The sequence below is a fragment of the Oncorhynchus mykiss genome, chromosome 7 (assembly GCF_057628025.1).
Source record: "Oncorhynchus mykiss isolate SJ-2025 chromosome 7, ASM5762802v1, whole genome shotgun sequence".
Lineage (NCBI taxonomy): Eukaryota > Metazoa > Chordata > Actinopteri > Salmoniformes > Salmonidae > Oncorhynchus > Oncorhynchus mykiss.
This window is the reverse complement of record NC_143028.1, coordinates 39,856,043-39,880,827: the sequence shown is the minus strand read 5'-3', so window position 1 is coordinate 39,880,827 and position 24,785 is coordinate 39,856,043. Positions and strand designations below refer to the sequence as shown.

The following is a 24,785-nucleotide window of genomic DNA, read 5'->3' as shown; positions in this document are numbered from 1 at the left end:
TCTGGTGACTGAGATGGCCATGCCCTATGGTTTACATCGTTTTCATGCGCATAAAACCATTCAGTGACTACTCGTGCCCTGTGGATGGGGGCATTGTCATGAGGCATAGCCATGGCGTGCCCAGCATTTTTGACCTTATGCATGATGTGATGTTAATTTCTTAATTAACTTAGGAACCACATCTGTGTGGAAGCACCTGCTGTCAATATTCTCTGTATCCCTAATTTACTCAAGTGTTTCCATTATTTTTGTAGTTACCTACAGGTACAGGTACAGGAGTGAACATACTATACTATTTACAAGCTGTTGTCAACGTTATAGAAGTTCTCATGATATCTTATTCAGTGAAATGTTACATTTACACAGCACTCCAGGGAATATTTCAAGAATCGTCTTAAAATAGTTTAAATAAAGCTACTGATTTGCATATAAATATTAGAAATGGCATCAGAACGTGTCTGGCCGTGTCCGAAATCTGTCTTGCCTACTACTTACTACAACTACATAATGTGTACTATTCATACCATATACTATTCAGAACATACTGTTTAGTCAAAACGGATGCAGTAAGCAACAAATATCAAGCTACTAGGCTCACCCATCCTGAGAATGCGTCATCTAATGCGCAATTGCATTCATTTACGCCATTTGTTCATTTGGTATAGCGGTACTCATCTTATCTCATTATCGGCTGATTATCAGTTTTTGTCAAACACACGTGAGTCTGGAGAGATGATTCTCTTCCTCAAAAGTGTTCAGCAAATTCTACCCGATGAAAAGCCTAAATGAGTAATAACCTGGCATTTAAAGAATACTTGAAATTTCACATACTATAAACCGTTATATTTTCACATGCCTAAAATGTCTACTATTTAGAATGCAAGTATGGTTATTTATTGAGCAAATTGAGAGAATCCTACCTCATAACCCAGCACTCTTTCAGGGGTGGCAGGGAGGGCTTCCCAGATCACTTCAATTTGAGCTGCAGACACACTCCTGCCCCAAACCCTCTTAGGAGCCTCACTGGGGACTGCAGAAATAGAGAGCTGGTGAGCACCACTCACTCAACACCATCAAACACACTAATAGGAAGCAGAAGCAGGCAGAGAATAGACCTGTAGTTTCACTGGAGAGAGCTATATTGCTTGGGCTTGGTTTTTAATGGGATCTGTGACTGACATTAGGGAAGACTATCTTCACGGCAAATTCAATTAACACAGTACCTCACTGACAGCCCAGTGTAGTAAGTGTCAGCTAGGATTTCCTGTAATCTACCTCTGCAATAACAATAACTAATATCAAGTTGAAACTCCCAGCTTGAGAGGGGGAAAAGTGTCTGAACCAACTTATTTCATCATTACTATTCAAGGTCGTGCCTCCAGAATACAAAAGATTAGGAGCAGTTTGAGCGTGGTTCCACTGGCTGCCATTGCCTTTACCTTCCTCTGCTGAAAACACTGTGGCTATGGAACTGAAAGGCCCCTCCCCGCGGTTGTTGTACGCCCCAACCTTCACATCGAACGGAGAGAAGGCCGGGATGGTGTCGTTGCGGAAGACGTATCGGGCGACCCCAGGCGTGGAGATGACCACTCGCGTCCAAGTGACAGCACCCAGTGGCCGGAAGGCGATGATGTAACCGAAGCCCTCTCCATTCTGCAGTTCCTCAGGCACGGGCTGGGAGCGAAACACAAAACTATAGTGATATTAAAACGCATACAGACAAAGACACTGACACCCCTGCCTTTGTCCTCAAGCACCCGCCAAAGAGGGCTTCAATACGAGCTGCAATGATTAGATGCGGCGTTTTCCCCCCTACACCACAACCCACAGATCCTTTTCTCCCTGCATTGGTACATCATTGTGGATGAAGTGGGCTTCAAAGAAACAATCTCTTTCCCGGAGTTGAATCACGTTGGGGGCTGGCACTCCGAGGCCAGACCCCAGAACGGAGGGGCTGGCTCTAGTGCAGGTCATAAAATTGCTCCATTCAATTCTGCACAATTAAGCAAAACCATTACCAGGCTATGGAGAGAGCAGTAAAACCTGACAGATGACTTACCTCCCAAGTTATCACTAATTCAGATTTTGTGCCGCCTCCACCTCCAACATCAGTGGGAGCTGTATCAGGCACTGTAAGGCAAAGCCCAAAGGAAAGCAATTAGAAGGCAGTTAACATAGCTGAACTACAGGTCTATAAGTCTAGCCCCACGACAGTTTTAAAATGCATCCAGAATATTTTTTCATTTTACAAACCACAACTTCTCCCTTGATACGAACGACCCAACATGTTTTGGAGTATATCCTCCTACTCGAATAGCAAGTCTCACAATGAATAAACAACTTCGTTTTTGATTTAGCTGTTAAGTTTAATAGTCAGAAAATGCCATTTTACTTGACAACTGTTTTGTGGATGGCTCTGCACAAAAGATTTGCGGATCACTCATGTGCATCCTGATGTGTATTTACCCAAAGTAAATGGTCCATCACATTTAATCTGTCACATTAGCAACTGGTTCAACCAGCATTTAAAGTCAGATGTCAGGGTTCTGTGTATATCACTTTGTGTGTGTGTGTGTGTGTGTGTCTACATATGTATTTTAAAGAGAGTAGAGGAGTGACACTCACTGGCATCCTCTGTCCTGGTCTTGGCTGAGGCTGGACTAGGCTCTCCCATGCCCACACTGTTGCGGGCCACCACCCGGAACTCATACTCCACCCAGGCATTCAGACCCACTACAGTGGCTGTCAACGTGTTGCCATTGATTTCCTCGGGAACTGGAAGTGGAAAGGAGAGCGTTCAACATTACCATCTACATAAGCATGGCTAAGGTGTGCTCTGTTCTGTACTGTATGCTAGGTGTATTAGCTACCTGTGTCTACAGCTTGCCAGCCCACAGTGAAGGGTGTCCTGGCCTGGATGATGTAGCCGGTGATAGGGCTGCCATTGTCCCTACCAGGTTTCCAGGAGAGCTGGGCTGTGCTATCTGTGATCTCCTCCACCGCTACAGTGTCCGGGGGCCCGGGGGGACCTGACTCAATCAGACAATTAGCAAAGTGAGCCTCCACACCAGGCTCACAACACCACCACCACCCCTCCCATTCCCAACTCATTATGCTCTTGCCTTTACTGCTGACCCTGTTACATATCAAGGCCATCACACTCCATCTAATTAAGGGCTGTGTCCTTGGTCCGGCTTCACAGGGGCCTTTAATTCAGACGTGTGATATGTGAGGCTGAGAAGTGATTATGAACACAGGATCACTAACACCGAACAGGGACATGGGAGGGGTACATTTGTGAAGAGAGAAAGAGCGAGAGAAAGAGTTAGAGATTGAGAGAGAGACAGTGAGTGAGACAGAGACAGTGAGTTAGAGAGAGACAGTGAGTGAGATAGAGATGCAGCAAGATTGAGAAGTACAGCAAATATGTGACCCGCTTCAGGAAGCTAGGCATTTGTCGCACGTCACTACTTCACAGGAGAGGAATTTTGGGTCACTTAGAAATGTCCTTGTTTTTAAAGAAAATGTTTTAAAAAATTGTCCATTAAAATAACATCAAATTGATCAGAAATACAGTGTAGACATTGTTAATGTTGTAAATGACTATCTATTGTAATTGGAAGCGGCTGATTTTTAAGGGAATACCTACATAGGCGTACAGAGGCCCACTATCAGCAACCATCACTCCTGTGTTCCAACCTCACCTTGTGTTAACTAATCCACGTTTATCATTTTGAAAGGTTAATTGATCATATGAAAACCCTTTTGCAATTATGTTTTCCTGTTTTCCTGTTTAAAGAAGCAATAAAACTGGCCTTCTTTAGACTTGTTGAGTATCTGGAGCATCAGCATTTGTGGATTCGATTACAGGCTCGAAATGGCCAGAAACATAGAGCTTTCTTCTGAAACTCGTCAGACTATTTACATCATTAACAATGTCTACACTGTATTTATGATCAATTTGATGTTATTTTAATGGACACAAAAAATATATATTTCGAGAACAAGTACATTTCTCTCTGTGACCCCAAACATTTGAATGGTAGTGTATATTTTTATCAAAGTGCGCTTTTTGGCAGAAATGCCTTCTGTTGCATGTGAACTTTAATGTGCCTCAATAACAAACTTGTATTCCATCTGTAAATATGAATACAATTGCTAAATTACGAGCCTAGTTGGATTAGCCAAGGAAAAAGTGAGAACTGTCCCGCTATCCATGATTGTCTGAGATAATGGAAGGGCTGGACATGCCGGGAGATGAGTTTGGATTGGTCTGCCATGTAGCATGCCTCTGTCTATAACGTGAGCTGCTCAGTACATGTTGATAGTCCTTTCTATCACAGTGTTTTTTAAAGATATTATGTTAGCCATCGAGAATTACAAAAGTTTTGCTACTTTTCTCAACAACATTGATGCCCTGAATTTACCAGGTGCTATCAACAGATCAGTTGGAAAAAGTTGTGATGGACTACTTTCTGCACACGCCATGGTCAGTGTGAACCGGAGTGACTTGACAACGCTGGCCAAACAAGATGTAGCTACAAACAAAACGTAGTTAAAGTTCCAGTTTGCCATGAAGCGTTCATCCATGTACACTGGTAAGAGTTTAGCTACATTTTCAGATATTATACGTGTCTAATTTTGTCAGAAAGTCATTTTCATTGCAAGTTAAAGAGTACTATTATCTAGCTAGCCAACGTTAGCATGCTGGCTTGGTAGCTAGCTAACAGTACGTGTATCATCTGTGTAGTAATATTATTTGAATCAGAAATCCCTTTGCATTGCAAGTTACTGCCTAATGTTAGCTAGCTAACATTGAACCTGGTTGGCTAGCTTTAGCTACTTGCAGATTCATACTACAGCTATGACAATGTTTGTATTGGTAGTAGTATGAGTTGGGATTATGCCGGTTCATTGTTTAGCTGGCTAGCTATCTAGCTATCTAGCTACATGTCTAAATGAAAGGCTACACTTCACCAGATGATTACATGACCCATCAAGTCAGCCAGGTGTGTCGGGGTGACTGCGGCCATCTATTGTATTTCATGAACATGTGTATATGTCTAGACAATAGTGACCCATTCATTTAGCTAGATGTGGCTGGGGGGTGGTTATAGCATTTCTTTCACATGACAATTAATTTATACAAGTGTGTCTGGGTAAGCGTCATCTAATAATTATAACAAATTGATACAATATCTGTATAAATCTGGACACTTCCTGTTTTTGATATTGCTACTATGCAAGTGACCATTTCACTGTATCGTTTACACCTTCTGTATCCTGTGCATGTCACAAATACATTTGATTTGATAAGGTGTGTTTATACCATTGAAGGCAATGTGAAGAACAACATGACCTGCACCAAAGTCAGATTAGGATGTAGGCCAAGGACTAGATAAAGTGTATTTTTACCTGGAGTTTTTACTTATTGTAGGCTACTACTTTTACCACTTTTAGTATTGAAAACGTTGGATATTTACTACACTACTCACTCTGTTTAGCACATGCCCTCACATGTGAATCCTTAAAGAGATGGGTGGGACTAAGGTTTAAGAGGGTGTGAACGCTGTTGAATGGGTGTAGACAAAGAAGAGCTCTCCATTAGGTGTATAAAACAATTCAAGGGCCATTTTCTTAACAGTGTGGTTACAAGTGTATCCACTTTCAAAGCAGAATTCCTTTCACATTGTTCCTTAACTGCAGTTTATGAGATAACATTTTCTTGAGCTGTGTGTCTTTTATCCAATGTAAAAAAACACCATACATTTTTTTTTGCTTCATAGGACCAAATCTAAAAGTGGTTGGTCACACATATGCTCCAAAGATGTTGTTGTTTGCTCCTCTGTTTCATTATTCAGATGCTTCTATGTTTTTTTGTCAATGTGTAAATGAGCCAATTAAAGCAATTCTCTGTAACAAACAATGGCTTTCCAAAACACCGGGACAGCTATTACAGTGTGTTATGGGCATGCAATGCATGCCAATGTAAATCACTAGAGATAAGTTACAATGATGAGATATGATACACTGCGCTTAACAGATATTAACTACTGCTGTGGAAGCTCACATTATGTGCCATTTTTAAATTTTAGCAATGCCAAATATTGTCTTTCAAAAACATGTCATACAAACGTTCTCATTACACCAACATCACACATTGTCACATTTGTATACCATGTCATGTCATGAAAAAAATTGGTGTAAGATAATTATATTTGTCTGCAGAGTTCTCACCAAACCATGAATATATTTATGGTTAAATTTGACATTTTAGTCTTTCAGCAGATGCTCTTATCCAGAGTAATTTACAGGAGCAATTAGGATTAAGTGCCTTGCTCAAGGGCACATTGGCAGATAGTTGGCTCGGGGATTCGCACTAGCGACCTTTCGGTTACTGGCCCAAAGCTCTTAACCGCTAGGCTACCTGCCGCCCCATAGGTAGCTTGGCAGCAAGTTTAATGAACCAATATTATTCATATAGGCCTATAAAATGATAGTCTGGTTGCCAGTCTGTTTAGATCACATTCCACTCCTTGTACTCCATGGCATGTGCCAAATTTTTAGCACATGACATGGAGAACAATGACTGGAATGTAAGCTAAACAGACTGGTACCCAGACTAATAAAATTAAGTATGTCATCTAGATTGCAATTCCAGCACCAATTTATTGCATGAATCAATTTTAATTGTGTCAAAGTGCTCACAAGATTTTACATTGGAAGCTCTATGATCAAACATTCACAGCCGGATCTATATTGTATTTCGACACTCAAACTTTTCTGAAGAAGCTCAAATGTAAATCACTTCTGAGAAATAAGTCTCTGTACACATGTGAATCTCAGAGCCAGAGTGAACATGAATTCCATAGAGGCAGATTTTACAACCTTGACAGTTGGTTCTTTTACCTTTCACAACCAAGATGGCTGAAGCAGACAAGCTCTCCACGTCGGTGTTGATAACACAGACATACTTTCCCCCGTGATTCAACTGGATGTTACGAATCATCAGATCTCCTGAGATGCTCTACAAGGGAAAACAACAGCACACAAGAAAATCTGATGTAAAATCATGAAATCCAAAGGAAATACACTCTGAACTGTTTTATAATTATTTTTGCGCAACTGCCTGTGTGATCCTACTGTAGGTTGATTAATAAATACATGCATCACATCGGAGCAATATCATATGCTGCTATCTTCTTTTTCTTTCCAAGTGTGACTGTAGCTTTAAAATGGAGAAAGCTCTGTGTATGGAGCTGCATGTGGTCCCCTCAGGTCACAGAGTCTTGTGACACACGGAAACCAGCAAGAACGTGAGCTGTGTTCTAAACAAACAGTCCTGTTGGCTACGCTTCAGGCACTGCATGCTCCCCTACTCAGCCTCGCACAGGACCACCAAAACAAACACACAACGGCTAATTGGCAAGATGATCCTAATTATTCAAGAATTACATAAGCAGGGATGGATGAGAAATTAGAACAACTTACAGACTAAGAGCTAATATTGTTCTAAATAAAACAGTATGCTCTTTGACGCCATGGGGAAACTAAAGCTGATAAACTATTGAAAAACCTAAAGAGGAGTGAGATGTGATGAAATAGCTTCAGTTCATCTTCCCATCTGCCATGGAGCCTTAAGTGGAGCTACAGAAGTCAATGTGGAAGAGCTATCAAATTTAAATGTCTTCATATTTTAAAGTGAGTGAAATGGGATCATCTTTATCTGTAGTTAACTATTAGGTACATAGCAATGGTACCCATCACTCTATCTGGGGAGTGGGACTCACATTCTAAAAATTCAGAGCCAATGTTCACTTAGTAGAGTGGTCTGTCACACAGTGGTCTGTCACACATACACAGCATGTCATCCTTCAGGACTCCTTTTAAAATAGAGTGTGCTTGTCTGGAGAGGATTCACCTGAGGGCTAGCCAGGTTAGACACACTCAAGCCACGCCAAATTTCATCAACTCACTGGGTAGTGACCATGGCTCAGCTATGCTCGGTTGCAATTGGGCATGAACGCCCCGAGGATCCTCACCTCTCGGAGGCAAAGACAAAGCGGAGCAGAGTGGCACTTATGTGTGGCTGAGGGACGGCATGGCACTCCTCTCCTCTGAAAGGCTAACATGCTCATGCCATGTCTGCCTCTGACATGCCAGCCAGCAGCTGCCTGACTGGAGAGCGAGGGGTTAAATTCCATGCCTTGGCAGGCAGGAAGCTATGAGGCAGATCTGGTTTAATTATGTTAATTAATTCATCAGACGCTGTTGAGAGGAGCTGGTAATCTCCCTGGGCATGGGGATACGGAATATGTGAAAACTGTATCTCATTATTTGTGTGTCCACATGTCAATGTCATTTGTAATTGCCATTTGTCTATCCACGCAGGCGTGAACTTAGCATGACCACGACGTGGGAGGGGTTCAACTCTGATATCAACTTCAACTTTGATCCATTAATTATTATTTTTTTCAGCTATAGCCATACAATGAACCTTGGGTGAATAATGAATCCATAAAACAGTGATAAATGATTCTCTAAAACAATTTGGCAGAGACGAGCGCAGAACAAATGACAGTGCTCGTCTATCAAAAGGAACACATATTTTCGCCAAAGAGTAGTCAGTCTCTTATCGTTAATTGAAGGCATGAGGAATTCAGATGAACATTTTACTGGTGCGAAGGCTTGCCCTTGGTTAATGCCAGCCAACTCACTACAAATGATTTCAGGGCACAAGATTCATAAATAGGTATGCAAATTAAATTAACGCAAAGAGAGATTATACATTTTTTTTTATCTCCCTTGGGGTGGAGAAATGAGAAGTTTAAGGGATGAAAAGTAAAAACACTTTTAATTCATCAGGCTTCTTCCACCATTGAAACAGCTCTTCACCTTTATGTTGTCTTACGAATAAGATCACAATTCTTATGGGCTGTCTGATAGACAGGGAGTTAAAAGATAAATGGAAGAGTAAACATAACTTGAAGCAATGGAAGTTAAATACAGCCTACTGAGGCATCGCTTCAATGTTAAAACTGCTGCTAAGATTTGATCCCAACAGTACTCTTCTTGAATACACGTTTAATAAAGTAGCCTACAGTGTGAGGGTAGGGCGTTTAGGAGGTAGCTAACCTACTATACAGAGATTATACAGAGTTTCCAAATGAGGCGTATTATTTTGCAGTCTGACACACTGTGTGAAACAATCAATCCTAGAATAGCCTCACAGCAGTTGTCCACTGCTCTGATGACTCACCCCTCCTACTCTGTCGAAATGGTCGGCATCCCCATGGAAGTCTATGAGCTGCCCGTTGAAGGCCCAGGAGAAAGACACATCCAAGGCTGGATCGCTGGCTATCTGGCAGGGCAGCACGATACTTTCGCCAACAATGATCTCCATGTTAGCAGGCCGCTGGGTGATTCTGGTGGGCTCTGTCCAGACAATGACAGCTTAGTATGCATCTTCATACTCTCTGGGTGGGAACCATTACACTCAAACAACTCTAGTGTAACTATATCATACCATCATTCCGACAAGGATCATCATAGCTACGTGTATCTTGGTTCTAGCACTTAACTTTCAAAAACATTTGCATGGTCAATTTGGGGGGAAATGTTTGAAGTAGGATTATGCAAGCAGAATGCATTTCCAATGCTGGCTGTAGAGAATTGGATGCAGTGGAGTATGGGAGTCTTGTAAGGGAAAGGTCAGGATAATTACATTCCATTAGATTAAAGGGATCAGCTGTTGGAGTAAAACTTTAAATAAGCGAGTGAGAAAAACAAGGGAGGTGGAGACAGACGTTTACAACACACATGTACCAGATATCTGCATCTACACGTTAGGTCTCCGCATCCATAAGTAATGACCGTTACTTAATTGCAGTACAATAAATGATTGCCTATTTAAGCACCATTGCAATTGCTTTAATTAGAAAATAACAACTGTGACTGTGTTAAGTTGTACAGACAAAATTATTAGTACATTAGAATTATTAGTACATTTATCAACACAAAGAAGTACATACAAATATCAGACAGTACACTCTAAAAAATGCTGGGTTGTTGGATGACCCAGCTACTGGGTTGCAGGCAGTGGGCCACTGGGTTGTTTTCTTTAAAAAGTGAAAGGTTGGGTTGTTGATGCTGGGTTAATAATGCTGGGTAATTGAGATATGGGGCAGAAAACAGAAGTTGTGGCTTAGTAGGGGCATGGGTTTCAGATGGTTCTTTTTGCCAACTTGTAAAGGTAAATGTCATTCCTGTTCATCCGTTGTGTTGTACTGTTGTCACGTTAAGGTTAAACACTAACAGTTTTGTAGCTTCACTGAAGCTTATTGAAGTGTGGGCTGCAGGGAGCCTAGTTGTTAGAGCGTTAGGCCAGTATCCGAAAAGTCGCTGGTTTGAATACCCGAGCCTGCAAGGTGAAAAATCCGTCGACGCTCCCTAGTTTTGGGGGCGATGCCTCAGGGATTATTGGGAGAATATGTTATGAGAGCTCACCTGTGATAAACAGCCTTCCAGTGGTGCTTGCAGTTCCAAACGGATTCTTAGCGATGCACGTGTAGCTTCCCGCATCCCTCCTGGTTACATTGGCAATCTTCAGTGTCCCGTTGGGGAGCAGAGTAATCCTGGGGGATGAGTAGCAGAGATTCAGAGCTTGTGCTTGGGTAGAGAACAGAAGTGCCGTGTCTAAATCCAGTGCTAGGATGCATCATCGCCTTCCTTTCAACACCATTTACATGTTTCCTTCTATTCCAGAGGAAAGTCCAACTGTCATTTCAGAAAATGGACTTTGCATTTTTCAATTTCCTATGAAGATTGGTGTCCTAATGCCAATCCTTCCACCCAGGCTTGTCATCCAAGAGACTAAATGACTGAAATGTAAGTCTTCGCATATACTAAGCATTCAACATGCACAGATGCTGCATACTACTTTACCGGGCTTTGTTCTCTTCTCATTAGCCTGTACTCCTATTCATCCACACATCTGAAAATATTCTAATCACACATAACCACACTTTGTGAATGGGTGAGAATTCATGCTGAGTTCCACACTACCTCTCGTTTCTCTGCACGATCTCATTGCCTTTCTTCCACAGGCTAATTGCCCGGGGCGAGGCTTGGGGCTTGCACTCCAAAGCCACATCACTGCCTGAGCGAGCTTTTAGCAGGGCCTTCAGTGGATTCTTGGAGAAACTGGGAGGTGATGCTAGAGAAGATGCAGGGGGTGAAAAAAACGCAAAGAAGACAACTTGAACCAACTCCCAGATCAAATGTGCTGAGCTGAGATTGACTCTCATTCCCTCCCTCCTTCCCCTACCCTCTGGCATAAAAGCCATTATTTCCATAGGAACTGCTCCAGGGGTTGAAGCCCCCCCCCCCCCCCCCCACACACAGTATGAGATTCTCTAAACTTTTGGCTTCATCTGTCATCATCATGTTTTGTCAGCCATCATCTGAGACCCCCAGTGTCATTAAATATCAAGACAGAATTGGATTTCTCATCCAGTAGGTCAGATAGAACTCATCAAAGCTCTCCAAATAAATCGATATGTCATCTACATGAGAAAGCCCTCTGACGCCACTATGCAACGTATCTGTAGCATCAAAATCAATATAATGAAATGATTGAAACTAAAATGAGACACTCCATCAGATTCAGATTTTCTTTTCTGGAGCCGAAGTGGCATTAAATGAGGCAGCAGAGTGATTTTTGAAAAGGGTAATCGCAGGATGCTAGTTGTACCTTTAAGAATATGATCAAACACACAGCAAGATAGACACAGATAAAAAACAGAGAGGAAAGCAATCTTACCTAACACCATTAGCTCAGCGCTGGAATAAATAATGCCATGTTTGTTTTCAGCCACACACTGATACATCCCGGTGTCTGACAGGTTTAATGCTGCTATGGAGAGAGCCCCGTTTTCAATTTGTCTCCGGCCCTGTGGATGAGAAAGCAGACAGATCTGTATACGTATTGCTGGAGCAGTCTAATATGTCCACAGGCGCAAATGCAATTACTTGTACACTATGAAGAGACGAAGAAAGCAAGAGAGAAGAAGACTTTTTTTATTTTATATCCCTCTGTTGCAGTATGTATGCTCAGATTGGGGCTAAAAAATGCTGACCTGCAGCTTCAATGAAAAGGAAAAAAAAAGCAATGTTGACAATACCAGTAGAACACTAATAAGCAATTTATTTTCCATGGCCATCCAGTTGGAAAAGCCACTAAGACAGGTCTGATTTTTTTTGCTGATGTCTTACTCAGACTGAATTTTAACCCCATCAGCTGTTCAGAGAGCCTGAACCACGGCACATTATGGTGGAGATGTTGATGTGATGTGTCTGTGGGACAGGTCCCTCAGATCGGATCCATCACAGTGCTGTAAAGGGGGGGGGGGGGGGGGGGGGGGGGTGAAAGGGGAGGGGGGGGTTGGGGGTGAACGATCTGCATGCTCAGAGCTGGTGGTTGCCAGGGCTCCATACATACCTCTGCCATTAGGTTGTCTCCATTCTTCAGCCAGCTGTAAGAGGGCTTGGGCTTCCCATTAGCCTTACACTCCCAGAACAGATTCTCCTCAATGGACAGGGCCCCGTCGATCATTGTCTGGAGCCAATGGGGCTTCGCTATGAAAAGAGGGAATATGCAAATGCCAGGGACATGGATTCAAAAGACATAATGACGATAAAAAGGACAACTGAGTCAAGACTGAAAATGAATTGTTATCACGGACCACTGAAATAATATAAGCATTGAATGAATATTCCATCATTTCACACAATTACTATGCTGATCTCACTGAGCATTCCAAACAGCCAGGTTTTCTATCAGACGTCCAAGGCCACAGCCAGTATTCCGACTGGAAGCCTCCATAAAAAAATGGGGATATCTATTACAACAGCACGTTGACTCATAAGTCTCTCTGGATTTGAAATGGATCACTTACCATGGAAGGAGATACGACCTCGTGCAGCGTTTTTGCCTCTGCTATTTTCTGCCACACACTCATACGTCCCAGTGTCTTCCTGCTGGAAATTTTGAATTTCAAGGACTGCGTTGGAGTTCTTCATCTTCACCTTACTGGGAAACGGGACGCCACTGGTTCTCCTCCAACTTATTTCTGGGACTGGGCTGCAATATTAGGAATGAAAAAAAAAGCCCTAATGACGACGACTGTCTGAGGTGGAAAAAATGTGATTAACTGTACAGAAGCTTCTACTGTGTAATGGAATTCAATTATTCTCTAAGGATGAGGCTGCCAAAACCTTTACAATTACTGTAACCATACAAATCTGTCTCTCATCCATTTTTCACTGTCTCAAATTTCTACGGCTTTGCCTTCCTGGGAGATGTATGAAAGGACATTTGATTTTCACATCCTTACGAAGTGATATTGCTTTCTGTAGCCCCTTGGGAATCTGTGATATTTGTTTGTTTATCCCCATTAGCTTTTGCAGAGGCAGTAGCTATTCTTCCTGGGGTACAAAAAAATTGCACAAAACATGACAAGTAACAAAGTACTGATAAACTGACAGGCAAGAGCAGTCACACACATTTTAAATACAATGATATGCAAACAATTCAAAAATGCCAAACTAAAAAAGACAAATACCACAAAAATGTGTGTTAGATCGTGTCTGTGTGTGCGTGTGTTTGTGTGTCACCTGACAGTCCCCGCTGTTCCATGAGATGTTGTTTAATATATTTTTTAAAGGTAATTTTTCTGTTTTCTTGAATAATTGGAGATAGAAGGGAGTTCCACGCGATCATGGCTCTGTATAATACTGTGTGTTGCCGTGGATTTGTTTTGGATCCCGGGTGGCACATCTTGTGGGTGTCTGAGCTGAATCTTATTTGATTATGCAGAAAATCTGGAATTTTCATTACAGTAATACATCTCATAAAATCTATGAGAAGCAGTTAATCTCTCGTCAACCCTCAACCAGGAAAGACAGGCATACATGTTGCTGATGTTAGTTCTATGTGTGCAGTTAAGGGAAAGCTCTTTTGCGGCTCAGTTTTGAGCCAGCTGCAGCTTTGCTGGTTCTTTATTTGCTGCACTTGACCATATTACCGGACATTAATCAAAATGGAACAAGACCAGAGCCTGAACAACTAGTACAGTTGATTTTCTTCACAACAGCTGATAATTAACAACGGATTATTAACCATCCAATGTTACACCTAGTTCAGCTTCCTCAACTTGCTCAGTGGTCACACCATTTGTACACAACTCCAGTTGAGGTTAAGGTCTTAGAGAACGCTTTGAACCAAATAAAATTGTTTTAGATGTATTTAAGAACAGTTTATTATTAATCACCCATTCTGATACGGACTGTAAATCCTTATTTGGAATTTCAGTGAGCTCACTGGCTTCGGGTGCTGACATGTAAAGTGTGGAATCATCCGCATACATCGTCATTCTAGCTTTGTGTAAGACCAGTGGCAAATCATTTGTAAAAATAGAGAAGAGTAACAGCCTAAGGCAACTGCCTTGAGGGACTCCGTACTGTACATATCTGATGTTAGAGAAGCTTCCATTGAAGAACTCTCTCTGGGTTCTATTGGATACATAACTCTCCAACCATGTCATGGCAGGTGATGTAAAGCCATAGCAAGTCAGTTTCTTCAATAAAAATGTATAATAAAATCACATCCTGCACTGAAATCCATGTATTTTAAACAATCATCTGTCATTGGAGTCAGTGCAGTACAAGTGCATGCCCTTCTCTACAGTCTCTACAGCATGCTGAAAGTCAGTAGCTAACTTGTTCTCAGAAAAATAGCATTGTATTTGGTCATACAAATGATTTCCATTAGTTTACAAAGAGTAGGCAGCAAACTGATTGGGTGTCTGTTAGAGCTGGCAAGGGTGCTTTACTATTTTTAGGCAGTTGAATGACTTTAGCTTCCTCCCACGGCTATGTACACACACCTCTTTAGGTTTTGGTTAAAGATATAGCAAAAAGGGGAGGCAATACAGTCCACTACCATTCTCAATAGTTTCCAATCAAGGTTGTCTATATCTGGTGGCTTATCATTATTGATGGATACCAATAGTTTTTTCCAGCTCTACCACACTAAGTTGACCAAATTCAAAACAGCACTCCTTCTCTTTCATTATTAGATATTTTATACAAAAATATGATGGTTCACTGTTCAATGTTTTCATTTCACTTAAGTTTTTCCACTTTACTAGCGAAATAGCAATTGAAATGATTGGCAATATCAAAAGTTTAAAAAAATAAATAAATGACCCATCAACTTCAATGAACGATGGAGATTAATTGGTTTTTCTGCCCATGATATCACTTAAAGTACGCCGAAGTTTTTACCCATTGTGTTTTATGTCATTTATCTTGGTTTGGTAATATAGTGTAGTCACAAAATGTCTCAATTTAAAGTATGTCAACTAATCAGCTGAGGAGCCTGACTTGTTTGCTACCTCTTTTGCATCATTTCTTTGAACCATAACATTTTTTTCTATTAATCATCAATCCAGAGGGTTCCAACAGCTCTCACAGTTAATTTATTAACAGGTGCATGAATCATGTTACACGTATTTCCAGTGTTGCATCTGGGTTTACTTCCTCATACACATCAGGCCAACAGACATATTATACATCTTCAACAAAAAGAGTCATGAGAAAACATTTGGTATGATCTCTTGTAAATTACTTTAGGCTCAACCTTTGGCACTTAAGCTTTCCTTCTTATTGCCACGATGTTATGGGAACGGATATTGTTTTCGAGCAAAGCTCTGCAGCATGAGTGAAGATCTGATCAATACAAGTGGATGTCACAGATCCAACACTATTGATATGCACTCTAGTTGTTTGAGTGATAACCTGGGTCATATTGCAGGCGTTAGTCACAGTCAGAAAGATTTCTCTTGAGAGGACAGCTAGTTGCTAACCAGTCAATATTCAGGTCAACCAGAAAATAGACCTCTGTTTAACATCACACACATTATCAAGCATTGCACACATATTATCCAAAATACTGACTGTTACGACTTGGTGGCTTATAGCAGCACCCCAAAAGAAGAGGCTTTAGATGAGGCAGGTGAACTTGCAACCACAAAACTTCAACATTTGACTTGAGCTCTCTAAGCTTTATAGGAATATGGCTCTGAATTTACACTGAGTGTACAAAACATTAGGAACTCTTTCCATGACAAGTTTGACCAGGTGAATCCAGGTGAAAGCTATGATCCCTTATTGATGTCACTTGTTAAATCCACTTCAATCAGTGTAGATGAAGAGGAGGAGACAGGGTAAAGAAGGATTTTTAAGCTTTGAGACAATTGAGACATGGATTAAGTATGTGTGCCATTCAGAGGGTGAATGGGCAAGACAAAATAATGCCTTTGAACAGGTTGTGCCAGGCACACCAGTTTGAGTGTGTCAAGAAATGCAACGCTGCTGGGATTTTCACGCTCAACAGTTTCCTGTGTGTATCAAGAATAGTCCAGGCAACTTGACACAACTGTGGGAAACGTTGGAGTCAACATGGGCCAGCATCCCTGTAGAACGCTTCAGAATTTTAAAACTTTGTTTCCATTGAACATTCCATACAAATAAAATCATTTGAGTTAATTATATGAAGAGTGCCTTGGTCGTCCTTTCTTTTTAATGACCAATTTACCCCTTTTACAAGAGCACCTTCTGCCTACCAAAATCTACTATTATCTTTGCAGTGCATTCCCTTCCTCCTTTTTCTACAAGTTAATCACAGCACTTGTGTAGTGCTTAGAGGAAGCAGCTCCACAGTAATGTTTTCTGTGTTTTGGGGACATTTTACAACTCATACTATGGATTTTACCCAAGAGGCTACAAGATTTTCCTATTCCCATGAAGAGGGTCAAAATATTATTACCACTGCCTCTTTGCTAGATGAGATGACAGCCACAGAGAATACTGGAATGGACTTGAACAAGGCTTACAGAGACTTGCAACACATTATGGAGAAAGACACCAAACTTGACCTCAATTCTATGAGCATGTCTGACTATTGGAGAAAAGGCCTAATCCCCAGAGGCCTCCGTATTATGAAGTTTCCAGCTAATGGAGCACAAGGTAAGACTGAATTTAGAGATAAATGGGAGGCTATTCTCAACATGTGTTCTTTTGACCTAATGCTACTTCTAATAGAGGAAGTGATAAAGGACATGTAGTCCAAACAGAAGTTGAAGAAGTAAAAAGGAAAATTACAGAACACAGTGACAATTCTAACAAAGCACGATGTGATGAGATTTTGAAAGAGGAAATAGACACATTCACTCTGACATTGAAGCAAGACAAGCTAAGGACATTTAGAAGAGATGCAGTAGACTATAGAGATGGCAAGGTCTTTTCCTGGAGAAAACCAACCCACAAGTTTATGTTTAATCTGTTTATTTCAACTTTATGAGCAGTGGCGAAGAGGCTCACCCCAGACACTCAGAGGCCGGCTCCTCCAGGAAGAGTAGCCACACAGGATCCCCAACAAGAGAGGGAGAGGACGCGGAAGAGGTCAACACGGAGGGGGAGGAAGAAATCAAGACTATCCAACCACACGGAGCAGGACCAGAACAAGGCTGTGATCAACACTTCTGGAGAACCCCTTTCTGATGATTGTGTAAGGGTCGTCTAAAGGACTGTCCTTTGCCCCCACATACTCAACAAATGAATTAAATACAAAGATAGACATATTTTGATTCTACAGGAATCTAAATTTGAAGGCCTGGTATAAGCAAAACAACTCTCCAACTACAGACACCAGTGTTTCAGGTCAAGCAGTTTCTGTGCCCTCAAAAACATATTTTAAGCCCAAGTCCACCTTTTGTCCCATTGTCCAGAATGCCACACTAAATACACTTGCCACGAAGATGGATTTTGATGTGGAGAATCCGTTTAAGGGTAAAATTGACTCTAATCAAACGCAACATAATCTAAGACAGAGAGGGATGCAGTTGAATCATTGTCCAACAGTGTATGGATTGTGGTTTAAAAAGCAGAGCAAGGTGGCGCTATAGTAGTGTGGAGTAAAGACAAATGTGACAGAAGCCCACCGTCAATTAGACAATGATGAATTCTACCAATCTCTTACCTTGAACCATAAAGATGACCTAAAAACTGAATTGAAAGGGATCCTCACAGAGGCTTAGGATAATGGCTACATTTCAGACACTGAGTTCAAATGTACTTTCCATGGCAGTCGGCGTATGGATTATTTTTTATCTTCTTCCAAAAATCCACACGAATCTTGAAACCCCCTATGCACCCTTTCTTGAGTACCCGGCCTGAGACTGAGATGCCTCCCACATAATTCATTGTCTCACTGACTGAATGGACTCTTAATCATAACATCTTTATCTTTCAGGACCGTATTCTTAAACAAGTCAAAGGATGTGCCAGTGGAGCTTGCTTACAGCCTTTCCTATGCTGGTTTATACAGTGGGGACGCTATATTGATGATGCTTGCCTGTTCTGGTCTGGCTCAGAAGATGAACTTATTTCCTTCCACCAATACCTTAACAGCATTAACCCTAACATCAAACGAACTATGGGTTACAGCAAGGATAACATACATTTTTTTGGACCTTGACATTAGTAAAAAATGACAAAGGTTGTTTGCACACATCAATCTTTAGGAAACCTTCAGATGGGAAAACCATTCTGAGGGCAGACAGCTTTCAAAAAAAGGCTAAAAGAGAATATTCCAATTCCAAAGAGTCAGAATTTGCCATCAGGAAAAAGATTACAGTGTCAAATCTGCTGAATTCGATAATCGCTTCTTGAATCTGGGCTACAGCGCTCAGGTCCTGTAAGATGCAGGTATAAGGGACGTACGACTTGACAGAAATAACTTGTTGCAAAGGGAGTGCCTCCTGATGCATCAGAGAGAGTGTACTTTGTTACAAAATACAGCACTGAAGCAGAGAACAAATCATTCAAAAATAATTGTGGAATCATCCAAAGTGATACGCTACTGTCCTACCCTAAATGACAAATGAGTCCACATCCATCTTCCTGTTGACTCTCAACAAACTTGGCTAGACCACAAACCTATGGGTTCTTTTAAATACAACCAGTGCAACCATTGCAGAAATATTGCACAGAAAAAATATTTTGTTGGAGTATCAAGTCAAGCATTTCACTAACTGCAAAACCACTCATGTCACCTACAGATTGGAATGTCCAATAGTGCAAGGTGTTCTACATTGGATGGACAACGAGACACCTTCAAGACCGCTTAGCGGAACACAAGTACGCCATACGGGTAGGCAATGAAGTCTACCTCATGGCAAGGCACTACAAGTCCCTACACCATGGCAAGGCACTACAAGTCCTTACCCCATGGCAAGGCACTACAAGTCCTTACCCCATGGCAAGGCACTACAAGTCCTTACCCCATGGCAAGGCACTACAAGTCCCTACACCATGGCAACCCTGCCTCCTTACAAGCTATGGGTATTGAACATGTTCCGACCTCAATTAGATAAGGAGACCATCTTAAACAGCTAAACCAAAGGGAACATTTTTGGATTTACAAACTATAGGCTACTAAGTACCCTGGTTTAAATGAGGATATGGATTTTTCACCTTTCAGTATCTGGGGTGACCACCATTTGCCTCATGAAGCGCAACACATCTCATTCGCATAGCGCTGATCAGGCTGTTGATTGTGGCCTGTGGAATGTTGTCCCACTCCTCTTCAATGGCTGTGCTAAGTTGCTGGTTATTGGCGGGAAATGGAACATAATGTTGTACATGTTGATTCAGAGCATCCCAAACATGCTCAATGGGTGACATGTCTGGTGACAGGCCATGGAACAACAGGGACATTTTCAGCTTCCAGGAATTGTGTACAGATCCCTGCGACATGGGGCTGTGCATTATCTTGCTGAAACTTGAGGTGATGGTGGCAGATTAATGGCACGACAGTGGGTATCAGGATCTCGTCATGGTATCTCTGTGCATTCAAATTGCCATCAGCAAACCTCTCGCCCACACGGTGCCACATGGTCTGCGGTTGTGAGGCCAGTTGGACATACTGCCAAATTCTCTAAAACAACGTTGGAGGCGGCTAATGGTAGAGAAATTAACATTAAATTCTCTGGCAACAGCTCATGTGGACATTCCTGCAGGCAGCATGCCAATAGCACGCTCCCTCAAAACTTGAGACGTCTGTGTTATTGTGATGGCCTTTAATTGTCCTCAGCACAAGGTGCACCTGTGTAATGAGCATGCTGTTTAATCAGCTTCTTGATACGCCACACCTGTCAGGTGGATGGATTACCTTGGCAAAGAGTAAATGCTCACTAACAGGGATGGTAACTAACTTGTGCATTTGAGAGAAATACACTTTTTGTGCATATGGAACATTTCTGGGATCTTTAATTTCAGCTCATGAAACCAACACTTTACATGTTGAGTTTATATTTTCAGTATATATAAAACCTTGTGTTTAGCTAACAGTCAATCAATCAGGCGCTTGTGGGTGTCAGTTGGTGTATGTGTGCCTGTGCATATGTGATGTCGGGCTGAAGCTACTGATCCAGAAGCTTGGCTCTCTAACTCCTCCCAGGCTTTTGGGAGGGTGGACAATGAGCTTATGGTAGCTAATGTAAGCAATGCCCCCACGCTCTCTGGCAGCTGTCATAGCTGGGATAAGTTCTTTCCTCTGGCGAACAGCTTCACAGAAGTCCTCGTTGAGGAAGATGTTGGTTTCTCTCGAGTTCTTGGCTCTCTCCTGAACAGCCATCTTGTCATTGAACCTTAGGAACTTGACCATTATTGGCCTGGGTAGGTCACCTGGGCTCGTAACAGGTTTTTCAGACGGTAGAAACGTAGGCTAACACAGGTACTCCACGCAATTCCAGCCTGCACAGCTCACAGGGCCGATGGAAACAGCAAAAAACAGCAGGGATTTAAACAGCCACAAGCATGGGACTATATGCAGCCCCAGCCACAAGGGCTAACTGCGTCTCGGGCTGTGTTCAAACGTTCAAGGAAACCTGGTTAGTTTGAAAGCTGGGCTAGCTGCTTCACCAATCAGCAGCTCTTCAGCCTTTAGGGTTTAGCAGTATCCCGGGACAGATAGTAGCAGTCCCAGCAACTGAGGCTAACTGCGTCGCGGGATCCAAACTAAACAGGTAAACAAAAACGTTCAAACTTTCAAAAACAACAAACCAAATTCTCTACTGTTCCGCTCTCAGCATGAGTCGCGCTCTGTTGACGTCACTGTGTAATGTGAGTTGGTTGCAGGATAAGGTTGTGGTTTGTGATACTTGACTTCAAGACTATAGGTGATATCACTAATATTCCAGCATCCTAAAAACAGCAACCTCATAATTGTCTCTACTACCGCATTGCAGGTGGTACCGGAATGCCAAGTCTAGGAAAAAAATGCTTCTCAACAGTTTTTACCCCTAAGCCATAAGACTCCTGAACAGGTAATCAAATGGCTACCCGGACTATTTGCATTGTGTGCCCCCCCAACCCCTCTTTTTACGCTGCTGCTACTCTCTGTTTATCATATATGCATAGTCACTTTAACTATGCATTCATGTACATACTACCTCAATTGGGCCAACCAACCAGTGCTCCTGCACATTGGCTAAACGGGCTATCTGCATTGTGTCCCACCCGCCAACCCCTCTTTTACGCTACTGCTACTCTCTGTTCATCATATATGCATAGTCACTTTAACCATATCTACATGTACAGTACATACTACCTCAACCAGCCTGACTAACCGGTATTTAACCTCGCTACTTTTATAGCCTCGCTACTATATATAGCCTGTCTTTTTACTGTTGTTTTTATTTCTTTACTTACCTATTGTTCACCTAATACCTTTTTTTGCACTATTGGTTAGAGCCTGTAAATAAGCATTTCACAGTCAGGTCTACATGGTATGTATTCGGCGTAAGTGACAAATAAACTTTGATTTGAATTGATTACAATGATATGGCTGATATATGCACAAACTTGCACATTCACTCCAACTTACTTTCCCAGAGCGAAACATTCCAGTTTCACCGTGGATCCCTTCGCAGCTGGAACAGTGTCAGGGAAATGAACTTCTATTTTGGGTTCATATTCACCCATTGCTCCTATGAAAGGGAGACAATACACAATCCAAATTTTGGCATCAATGATTAATGGCACACTCGCTTTACGCCCTGGAAAACATGGTACAACAATAACATGGGCCCAGAAACACAAAGGTATTTGTGTGTGGAACAGAAGCGATCACTGAGAGGTTGGTAAGATGGAGAGAAACGGAAAAGGTTTGCAAAAGGTTCAAAGAAGGACACACCTGGGTGAAGGCAGGGATTAATCTCCTTTTCAGACTGAATCTTATATTCAAGCTGCTAGGAGGGCAACAGCTTCACCCTTTGACTTTACCTTTTGAGGGGGTAAGATTACTCTTGCTCTTTGACCACTTATAATCAGCATTACAGAATATCTGGATAGAATGGTCTATTGTAGACTGCATAGACTGCCAATGTTTTATAAATTGGGGCTTAATCTGCGCAGTTTTTTAAAAATCGGGGCAGTTTTTTGTGGTTGTGCTGTCTGATCAGTGTGTCTGTTTAAAGGATGGGATCTTACCATCATTCCTCAGGACCAGTGGTGTAGGAGAGCTGAGGACTTTCCCCTTAGTGATGCTGTTGTTGACCACACAGGTATAGTTTCCCACATCAGAAGGCTCCACTTTAGCAATGTACAGACTTCCTGTCTCCTGGGAGATGAATCGACGACTGTCTTGCTGAACAAAGTAGGGGTACTCATTGAAGATCCATGCAAATGTCAGCTCTAGGAGGGAGAGGAATATGACAGTGTTAAATACAGTACAGTAGTATTAATATATTACAACACAGTAATGTGTTTGTAGGCGTAGGAGTCTACATTGAAAATTCCCTTTTGAAAATATAATTTAGCATGTATGCTAAATAGCTCAAAGTGTCTGTATTGCCCATTGATGAAATACTGTATTAGAAAACAAAAAGAAAAGCACACTGTAAGCAGATCATGTTGGCATTCCACACAATTTCCTTTTCCTTTTTCAGTTTCCTTCCAAGAAGATACCAGGGCAAATATATTAGAACAGCTATTGGTGCACAAAAAAAAAGAGTGTCCAAAGGAAAGAGAGCGAAACAAAACGGATTACAGCGCCTCACTGGCACTCTCATGACACATGCCCTGTCCTCTACCCTGAGTAACTGGGGACAGGGCTTTTTTTCCAGGCTTGACTCATGCATGCCACACTTCTCCTCAGCCAACAGGCCTAGCTAAAGAACACAGAGCGCTGCCACACAGCAATACTGGGTCATCTTGAAAAGAGCCAGTGCACAGATTCATAGGAGCGAGGTACCGTAGCGAAAGCCTATCTACCGTGGCGTGGAGGCGAGAGCGCGTACGGAACTACAAAGGTGTGTATGCAGCGTACTGTCGCTCATCTCCTGTCCCCCTGGGAGGAGAACGCCTCGCAAACCTTGGCTCCTGGGATCACATCTTTGCAGTCGGTTCACTGAAGCCGAAACCAATTCATTCTGACGAAGCAAAGCAAGACCGGGGATCCCTGACTCTGAGCTATGTGGCCGTAATGAACAGTGATAGCATTCGTCAAGAAAATACAAATCAAGAGGAAAATGAAAATATAGTGCAACAACCTCTTTTCTCATTGAACACAATGGCTATTTATGTAACAAGCACAACGCTACAAACATGCAATAGCTATGACACAAAAATAAACATAATTGAGCCCTGGAGAATAAACACATATATATGATGGCTCAGAGCCCTAATGCAGTCACTTTAGCTAGCAACAATATTTATTTTGTGGCCATGTCGATGTAACGTGAGATATAATGTGTCATTTGAGAAGAGCCTCTATTCCAGCAGTTGAAGCCGCTGAGGCAGAGTAAAAAACCTGCAGAGATGTCTTACAGTCAGTGGATAGTGATGGGTCCAACGAGTTCCATGTTTGTGTGTGGCATATTCATGCTTCACAGTGCAATGAGCACAGTGCCACACCTACTTGGTCTTATTCACTTGTTCAAATAGGGAAACAAACAAAAAATACTGTTATGGTGACAACAACATGCCTGGCAGAAGCTCATTTCTGAGTGAGAGGCTGTCGCATTGTGTTTCACACTGGCTACCCCAGGCCATTATCGCCTCCTCCAGCTGTACAAGACTGTATACACACACCTACTGTAGGCACACTTTAGGCCAATACATTAGAGAAGAACTAGCCACTCTACAATGTCATGTTAAAAGTGAGTGGTCCTGCAACAGGGTCAGCCTGTATGTAGGCAAAGTCCGTTATTCAATACTAAGCTAACTGGAATTGAGAAGTGTCGAGATCACACACACTTCAAATAGCCGTCTCGCATGTGCCGAGTCACTTCCTCTGTACAAGTTGAAAACAGTATGGAAGATAAATAAGATATTCCAGAAAGTGATTCTGTTTGTTTTCCCTCTATAGGGTGTAGAGTAAATTAGTTTACAAAATCCCTTTGAATTCTGCATTCCATTTAAGTTAGGATAAGTTACTATTGATTATCTAATACAGGTTTTATTAAAAGCACTTAACTCAGACCGTATTGCCTAATGATCAGGTTAAGACTCCAATTTGAGGAATATTTTTTCAATTGCCACCAAATTTGGCACTAATTGTAAGAAAGTTCAGAATGAAAAAGAAGGCCAGCTAAGCATATCTTTAGTCTGCAAACATCTGTGTGAAATAAGTTCATTTGAGGCTGCTAGCAAGAATCCAT

General features: G+C 41.9%; 1 protein-coding gene across 2 annotated transcripts in view; it reads right to left on the bottom strand.

The window, feature by feature from the left end:
• The window catches only part of LOC110528956 (contactin-3), a 69,453-nt gene that overhangs the window by 7,284 nt on the left and 37,384 nt on the right, over positions 1-24,785 (bottom strand). Inside the window, exons 6-19 of one of the 2 annotated variants that reach the window (XR_016497528.1) lie at positions 22,615-22,818; positions 22,010-22,112; positions 12,957-13,141; positions 12,500-12,636; positions 11,822-11,951; positions 11,065-11,215; positions 10,507-10,634; positions 9,260-9,435; positions 6,910-7,027; positions 2,871-3,029; positions 2,626-2,775; positions 2,060-2,130; positions 1,440-1,693; positions 921-1,030 (exon numbers count right to left, since the gene is read on the bottom strand). Coding sequence is in view for 1 of the 2 variants with exons in the window: in XM_036983344.2 (XP_036839239.1) it covers positions 921-1,030; positions 1,440-1,674; positions 2,060-2,130; positions 2,626-2,775; positions 2,871-3,029; positions 6,910-7,027; positions 9,260-9,435; positions 10,507-10,634; positions 11,065-11,215; positions 11,822-11,951; positions 12,500-12,636; positions 12,957-13,141; positions 22,010-22,112; positions 22,615-22,818 (2,057 nt within the window). In the remaining variant the exon portion in view is untranslated. The remainder of the gene's footprint in view (positions 1-920; positions 1,031-1,439; positions 1,694-2,059; positions 2,131-2,625; positions 2,776-2,870; positions 3,030-6,909; positions 7,028-9,259; positions 9,436-10,506; positions 10,635-11,064; positions 11,216-11,821; positions 11,952-12,499; positions 12,637-12,956; positions 13,142-22,009; positions 22,113-22,614; positions 22,819-24,785) is intronic. The other variant, XM_036983344.2, reaches the window with a different exon arrangement.